At 46.4% G+C, this 8,834-nt stretch overlaps 1 protein-coding gene across 1 annotated transcript; it reads left to right on the forward strand.

Annotated features, from left to right (window-relative positions):
• The first annotated feature begins 2,094 nt into the window (after positions 1-2,094).
• Positions 2,095-4,671, forward strand: LOC147436393 (uncharacterized). Its single transcript, XM_086489309.1, has one exon. The coding sequence runs from the start codon at positions 2,279-2,281 to the stop codon at positions 4,226-4,228; it is 1,950 nt and encodes a 649-aa protein (XP_086345435.1). The 5' UTR covers positions 2,095-2,278; the 3' UTR covers positions 4,229-4,671.
• The last annotated feature ends 4,163 nt before the right edge of the window (positions 4,672-8,834 follow it).

Consider the following 8,834-nt stretch of genomic DNA (forward strand, 5'->3'; position numbering starts at 1 on the left):
GATCCTATGTGATTTAGTGTTGACAAGTGTGTGTGTGTGTGTTTTTTTTTTTTTTGGAGAGGGAGGGGGAGGACCACAAAACATTAAAGAGGACTAGTACGACTGGCCGCCTTCGGCGGCCTCTCTCTCTCTCTCTCTCTCTCCCCCTCTTTATCACGTGTAAAGGGATTTTTGTTTAGTTTTGAACTTTAACCTTAAGGTCGCAGATTGTGACACGTGTAAAGGACTCCCCCTTCCGCCATATTATGTTAAGCTAGTAGATAAAGGAATGGAGAAATCTAAGGCCTAAGTAGGCATGAGGTACATGTGTGTGATAAGATGGGCCACCATGTTGGAGGGGCAAGATTCGTGGTGAAAAGGGTGGCTATGATCGTGCGGCAAATATGGACAGAATGGAGGCTAGCTTGTGAAAGGTTGTCGTACAAAGGCTTAACTTGAGCTTGAAAGCTATGGTCCGAATCCATCGGATGGAGGCAGTCCTTGAGAAGTTGAGACTATGGATAGAAAGCCAACAAGAGTGTAAAATGAACAATGGACATGCATTGCACGAGGACAAACTATTAAGCTTTCTATGTCTTATTGTTTGTATGTGGTGGCCATGTCACATCACTATCTCTCACGCAAGGTCCCTCCAGGGAAATCAAGGGCCCAAATTACTAGGTGATCTAAGGGCCCAAACAAGGCATCCATAGTTTACTCCATTTTATTTTTTTTGGCAAATCGCAGAACTCCCTGCAATGTGACAAAGTACGTCTGTGAGTGCCAATGGGTCACTCGGCCACATCTAAACCGACGACCTCGATCACCAAGGATGAATGCTCAAACAACAAAGCTAGCTCCTTTGAACAATTTACTTTCCTATTTTATTGCTCTCTTGACTTAAAGAGGATACCCCACGAGACAGCCTTAGGAACACATTATCACACATTACATAAGGTGAGAGGGCTGTACTATGGCAAGATAATTACAAGGCAACACTTTTCTCTTCGAAGCTAGATCTCGCTATTACGCCTATGTCGTGCTCTTCACATGCACTAGATAAGCACCCTGCAAAAGCCTTGTGACAATCTGTCATGGCGTGCCAATCCTTGAATGGAAATTGGAGCAAAAACAATATTTGTGTCACACGAGGACCAAAAGTAGAGCATGTTCGAACTTCGAACTTTGACTTAACAGTCCCGAGATGAACATGTAAGCTTATAAGCCATCATGTTGTCCGTGCTTTAGAATGCTGGATGTGTTATTATTGGCGTCGCACATAAGTAGAATTGGGGGCCATTACTCTTTTGGCCCCCTTACCTTATTTGAAATGTGGGCATGGTAGATGTACACTACCCTAGTTTATGCTCTAGTTCGCACTTCACCGTAGTTAGCTCGACAATCCCAACGGTGAAGATGAAACCCGCACCGCATCACCTAATTTGGGTCCTAGATTCTTTGGAATCCTGAGGGACCCATGGGAGATGGTGATGCTTAGGCCGGGTTCAGATAGGGGTTGTGACAACACTCCCCTAGTCCTCCTAGTACTTTCGCCTTGCTTGTTCACAAAGGCCGTCCGCAAGGATGAATAGAAGCGAGCAGAGTAGCACGTGATTGGTTTTTACCTGTGCCCACAAGGATGATGCTTCTTCCGAGGGGGGTCTCTTGTTATGAAGATGTAAAGCAATGGTTGAGTGCCACACACTTTCCACACCCCTTTCGATTTGCTTACATCCGCCCATCTGAACCTAGGCTTACATAGAGAAGAGTAGAAAGATTTAAGATTCAAAGAACAATGAACATGCATTGTACAAGGACACGTTAAGCTTTCCAGGAATTATTAAATTTAAATAGGGTGAGCATGCTTACATTTGATTATTTGTATTTTGTGTGCATGAATGATGATGATAGGGAAGGGATTGGAAATGGATGTTTTTTTTTTTGTGAGGTAATTGTATGAGATGCAGAGTCATTGCAGAGCAGGCTGGGCAGCCCTCGCCCACAACTTCTCAAAATTAAATTTGAATTATCATGAAATTGTCATCCAGCTTCAGTGGCCTTCCGCCAGCGCTGTTGTGCAGCTGCGACGTGGAAACGCTTATTATACTCTAAACCCCGCCCCCTGAGAGCGCTCTCTCTCTCTCTCTCTCTCTCTCTCACACACACACACACACACACACACACACACACACACAGACAAAAGGCTGCCTCTCTACAGAAAGCTCGCTGGCGGTGCCCTCCCCCCGGAGCGCTCTCTGATCTCCCCCCCTCTCTCTCTCTCTCTCTCTCTCTCTCCACCATGCCCTCCAGCTCCGGATCATCACCAGAGAGAGCTCAATACGGAAGAGAGAGAAGCAAAGCGGCCGCATGGGCGTGGTACCAGCGTGGAGGGGCGGCCAGTGGCGGCTCGCTCTGCATACAAGCTGGCAGCAGCACTGCTCTCATGGTGAGGGGAAAGTATATGCAGAGAATAAGCACAGATGGAAATAGTAGAGGACATGACAATCAACAAGAGAGTAGTAAAGGAATGGCTCATGTGGAGCACAAAGCTAGCAAGTGTAGACGCCTGCCACCTTCGCGCTTCAAGCAGGAGGCAGACAAACTTGCGGCGGTGAGTCGATGGCGATGCGCCGGCTCTGGTGCTGCTTGTCCACAATCTTTATTTTCTGATGAAGAAGATCATCAGCTCATGTGTGGTTCATATCATGACACCCCACACTTACTTGATGCAGCACATGCTGATCACATATTGTATTCCACATCATCATCTAATCTACCTTCGCCATCCTCCTCTATTCCACCGCTGCCTTTTCTACATCGCGCCGCGGTGTCGGCAGATGATCCTCCGCTGCATCACAGTCGCTGGTTGGATAGTCTCCTTGGAACCAGCAACAGGAAGAGTACCTCCTCATTGTATGTAGACAATGAGTTGGCCTCTTTGATATCCTTCTTTGGGCAAGGTACTGGTGCTGCAATTGATCACAGGAGCTCTCTTTTTGACTCCTTTGAGCTGCAGGCAATGCTGAGGAAGCTTGAGCCGCTGCCATACAATGAAGGTGGTCATCGCGCCGAACCACAGGATGCTCTTGATCATGATCCAGGGGTAGAGGAGGCTGTTGTTCCTGATGTTAGGGAAGCTGATCTTGATCATGGTTTAAAGGAAGCTCATGTCGATGGTCTAGTAGAATTAGCTGCTCATGATGATAAGCAGGAGCTGGAGGAATATTCCCAAATTGATCAAGTGCAAAAGGCACTGGATCTTGAGCCTCTATTAGCAATAAACAGTACTCCCAAGGCAGGACATGTGTCTAATTATGAGGTGGCCTTGGATAGTAGAGAGAGCATGTCCACAGCCAAAGAGAGCGCAGAAGATATGCAGGTTTCTAAATGTCCCGGCGCCGCACCCGCAGTGGCTGCATCGCACAACAAGCATACTCTCCATGACCTGCTTCAATCGTCACCTCACACCTCAAACCGGTCACTTGCGTGCGATTGCACCAGTGAAATGCTCTGTGATAATGATGATTATTTCTACAGTACTGAGTCACCTGACATTCACAGCTTGAGCACTAGCTGCAACAATATCAATTGCAATACAAAGTCTGTGCCACAGCGCAGCCGCCGTCGGCGGCCAAGCTTGCTAATGCCACGCTTACCTCACAGCTTTTCCAATGCTATGCATCATTTGCCTCACTTGCCCCATAGCTTCTCTCATGCCCTTCATCATCTGCCTCACAGCCTATCCAATGCTCTACACCATCTCCCCCACCTCCCTCACTCTCTCTCTAATGCATTTCATCAAATTGCACACTTAACACACTCCCTCTCTTCTGCATACAGGCACCATGTCGCTTCTCGCAGCACCAGTGACAATGTAGGGGCATCTTCCTCTCGTCATGCACATGTACATGCACATAAGCAAAGCCATATCCCATCCCACCTACACCAGCTTTTCTCATTCAAAATGCATCACTCCTCCCCAGCTGCTCCTGACATCATTGCCGTTGGTGAAACTTCACCCACTGCAGGTTACCAGAGCTTACCGTCACCGCCACCTGCAATGCAGCTTGTGCACAACCACTCGAAATCACCATCGCCTTGCCGAGAGCGCCGGATTTCTGCATCAAGTGATTACATGCTCATCTACAGCAGTGCTAAGAAGCACTCTAGCAAAGGGATTGTGCATCACCATCATCATCATCATTACCACCACTATCATTTCATACGTCCAGGGGAAGAAAGCTTGTAATTCAAAGCATAATGTGATGATTGTTTGTGAATAGGCATCGAGAGCAGGCGGCGGTGGATGGATGTTCTTGGAAACATGTAATAGAGCCTGGTGTTGTGTAAGATGAGGTAAGGAAGCTCACAAATACACCCTCATCAATGGAAGCATTTGACAATGAAAGGGAGCATATAGCTCTTATATATATATGTATGTATGGAGGATGCCATTTGTTCAGAGCTGTGATCACCATAGTCATCACAAAGTGGTGGGTACTAGCTGCTACATGCTTCCTGCATAGTTTGAGTACCTGCATTTGTAAAGAGGAGTCCAGCATACTGAATAAACCGAAAGCTTCTTGTTTAGAAGAGCTACTATATTTGGCTACCACCCTTTGTCCACCTTTCCAGAATATATATTATTGCAGCAAGAAAACAAAGGGGGTTTCTCCAATAAGTTCTCTTGTCATTTCTCCCTTGTTTTGAACTAATTTTTCTACATTTACTTTTTCTCCACTTTTGAAATAGCATAGATGCTTACCATTGCTTAGGCCTATGTCACACTGGGATGCGCGCCCAAGTGTGATTTGCAGGTGTGGCCAGCCCATTGCTGTCACATTGGGACATGTACAAAACATTGGCCTTTCCTCTCAAGCAATGAGAATAGCCCAAGTGGTACATCATCTGCCTTTGGCGCTGCACGTCAGGGCTCAAAACCTCTCAAATGCTTTCGCGTGCGTACTTTTGCAAATGGCCGCGCGTTTGGAAAGTTGGCCAGGCGTGCGAGGCCGCCCCTCTGACATCCTCTCGCGGCCAGCTTTCTCTTTTTGCAACGGCGAATGAGCGGATGCCAAATCAGCATGGCCATCCATTCCCCGTCCTAGCGTGACACCAGCCTTAGAAGTTAGGTCCCATTGCCCAAGAGAATCAATTTAACTTTTTCTTCCTAATTTTCTAAATATTCCCTTAAGAGCAAAGAGATCATCTCTCTCTCTCTCTCTCTCTCTCTCTCTCTCTCTCTCTCTCTCTCTCTCTCTCTCTCTCTACCCAAGGAACCCTCTACCCACTGCCTCTTCCACGTCCCTTCATAACCACAAGAAGTTTAGGACAAATTCTCACAATAATTCCCACATTGTGACTTACCTCAACATCATGAGCTTCTGTGAGGGAGGCACAACATACCTAACTAGGTACGAATGGGGGCAGGGGACCACTGGCCCTTACCTCAACATCATGAGCTTCTATGAGGGAGGCACAACATACCTAGCTAGGTACGATTGGGGGCAGGGGACCGTCGGCCTGGTGGGAGGGCCGGTGGTCCCCTGCCCCCAATCGTACCGAGTTAGGTATGCGGTGCCTCTCGAGCAGAAGCTCATGATGTTATGCATTGTATGAAAAACACTGGAAAACTTTTTGTTTTCCTACATGAGAAAATTTCTAAATCTTCTTGTGAACACCATTTGGCTCTGAAGGGTGAGTATAGTCTCCGCCCAATTGTCATTAATTGATAGACCTATTGTCTCTAGCCTATTGCCCACACCCGGCTTCCACCTCCTTTGGTACCGCATTTGTTGCCCTGCTACCTTAATCGGCTGGTTGCACATCCTGACTTTCGTACCGCCCTTACTACACAAGGAGCTTTGGACAGCTTTCCATATAACAAGTTCCATCAAGTTTGATAAAGATGCTAAATGAAACTAGCAACTAGGAGTTTAATTGCCTCTGATCAAAACAAGCAAAGGCATGAATGCGAAGAAATAGTAGTTTAGTGATTGCTAAATGAAATCACCAAGTTCTGCCTGCTTAGTTACCATACAATAGCTAAAGCATAATTGGGACGTGGAAGCAACAATATCATGATTTCCTTCACTTTTCATATGGTTATTAAACACTACAAGAGGTTGTGTGCTCTTGTGACGCTGTTAGCGACGGAAATACACTGGGTTTTTATAACCCCCGACGTCGTTATAACCGTCGCTACGAGAGCGTCGCTATAAGCGTCGCTATATAGAGACGCTCATAGCGACGCTCATAGCGACGTTTACACAGAAGACTATAGCGACGCTCATAGCGACGCTACAGAGCCATAAATAGCGACGCCCGAGAGAATTTTTTTTTGGTGACAGGGCATTGAATGCCCTGCCACCCATCAACCATATTGTACTTGATTCACTTTTTAAAAAAAGTGCAAGGATAAATAATAGACCCAAAATAGTCACCCACAAGACGCATTGTTTGCAAAATTGACAATTGTACACATCATAGGCAAAATGAATTGATTGGCAAATGTAATAATGACAATTGTACAACATCATAGGCATAAAGAATTGATTGGAAAAATGAACTGCGGTGACAAATGTAATAATATACATGGTTCAAAAAGACGTATAAAATCCGTCTCATGATACATAAGCTATGAGAAACCCTAAACTAATGCTATCTAGCTACGGCTAAACTGACGTCGTCTAGTCAGACGTCTCATCGCGTCCAAGCGGCGTATCTGTCGGATTCTGCAAAAAAAGACAATAAGACAGCTTTCAGTAAGTATAAACATATAACAACATTTATAAAACAATACAAAAAATAGAAAAGAGTAAACCCTAATACTAACCATGCCGCCTCGAGAACTGAGAATGTCCATCAGGGCGTTTAAGCCCTTCCTGCCTGCGTACTCGCGCTCGTACGGTGTGGGATCACGTCCTGTCATCGACCACTGTCAAAACATACAAAGAATTCATTATGTTAGAATTAAAAAACTCATGAACCCTAAACTATCGAACATAAAGAGCAATGCGAAAACACTTACAAAATCGGCCTCAAATGATGCCCATCCACCGCTCCCCAAGTGGTGCGAGCTCCATGCCTCTACTCGCGCTCTGGCTGCATCCTTTTGTTGCTTCCACTTGTCGGGATTCTCGCGCGCTGCTTTCTTCGCATTCTTCCAATCTTCTTTGGCCAGCCAATCTGGCCTGTTCCACCCATTCTTGATTGCTTTTTGCACTTCGGAACGCTTGGTTTTGCAGTATTCGCGCATTCGAATCTTCATCAGGTCTTCATTGAAGCGCTGATCCCGTGTTGGAACGGGAAACTCATCATGAAGTATGCTGATGACTCTGTTTTTTAAATCACTTGGTGCTTCACTCTATTTGTTTAGTATGTAGTGTCTAAACAGCTGAGAGCAAAGACCACGCATGCGCGAGATCACCTTCTTGCCGTCATCATCCATGATGATGCCGCCGCTGAAGTCGACGGAGTAAGACAAGCCCTTTGGCCGGTGACGCGTGAACCTGGGTGTCCCGGCAGGGGTCTCTAGCGGCGTGTCGATGGGGGTACGGATGTCAGGTGTCTCCACCGGCGTCTGGGCCCCGAAGCGAGGAGTGTCGAGTGGGGTGGCTCCTGGCAGAGTAGGTAGAGGTGTGTAGCTTCTACGAACAGTCAGCCGTGCAAAACCTGGCGTAGATGGCAATGCTGTGGCTGGTGTGGGGGCGGGCAAAGAAGGGGAGGGTAAAGAGCCTTGTCGAACACGAGGCGGTGTGGAGGCATCGGTGGCGAAATCCCCACAACAACCGCCACCGCCACCACTAGAGCGCCGGTGTCTAGACGAGTGTGAAGCTCGTCTCGTCGACGTCGAAGCTTCGGAGCGCGCCGAATGCTCCGAAAGAGAGGGAGATGCGGATGGAGTAGGAACGCGCGATGATGCGCCAGAGCGATGACGCTCCACGTACCACTGTCTCTGCTGCGGTGACAAAGAAGAAAGAAACTCCTCATCATCCATACCTGCATTAAACACACGAATATTTAAACTTAATATTGAATGAATAGAGTAGACAATGACGCAAAGACCATTAAATACAATGACGTAATGACGCATATAAATACAATGACGCAATGAATTGAGTGATAGAAGAGGCAAGTCGAAAACTCAGAATTTTCAATCAAAAGATGTGAGCGCGAGTAGAAAAGAGCGTTATACACCATGGAAGGTACTTAGAGAGCCAGAGCTTTTACAACACAGAGCAAAATTGTTTAAATACAATATTTGTGGCTTTAAGAGATCTCTCTCTCATCCTCGCATAACTCAGCATAACTTCCTATATCTATATAGAGCTCTCCGTTTAAACACATATCCTCTGTTTCATTTTGTAGCTCCTCTGCATGCACCCCATATAGAGTAGTAGCATCTTGATGCTCGTCTGGCACCACCGCAGCGGCTTCTGATTGAGCATCTTCTCTGATCTCCTCCATTGATGCCGTTGTGATTGGCACATGGTAGCCTTCATACGTCCTTGCACTACGAGGGGCTACCTCTATGACGTACCACCAGTTTGATGTAGACTTTGTAGGATGAAATATTACCTGTCAGAGCCACATAACTTACATGAGAGCTTTCAAGCACATAACTTGTAAAAGGGGGATGTTAACTATTTACATACTTACTTGTTCACAATGCTCGGGTAGTACGAAAGTGTCTCTTAGGTCAGTCCATTTCTTAGTAGAATCCACCTCAAGAAAACCAGACTCTCCTCTACGCACAGTAGCGTTGCGACCCTCCATGATTATTTTGAACCATTGCACGTCGAACAAGTCGACAAAAAATCCTCTGTAATCGATCCTCAAAATCTCTTGCAGCG

This window comes from Adiantum capillus-veneris, chromosome 18 (assembly GCF_014529385.1).
Source record: "Adiantum capillus-veneris isolate H3 chromosome 18, ASM1452938v2, whole genome shotgun sequence".
Lineage (NCBI taxonomy): Eukaryota > Viridiplantae > Streptophyta > Polypodiopsida > Polypodiales > Pteridaceae > Adiantum > Adiantum capillus-veneris.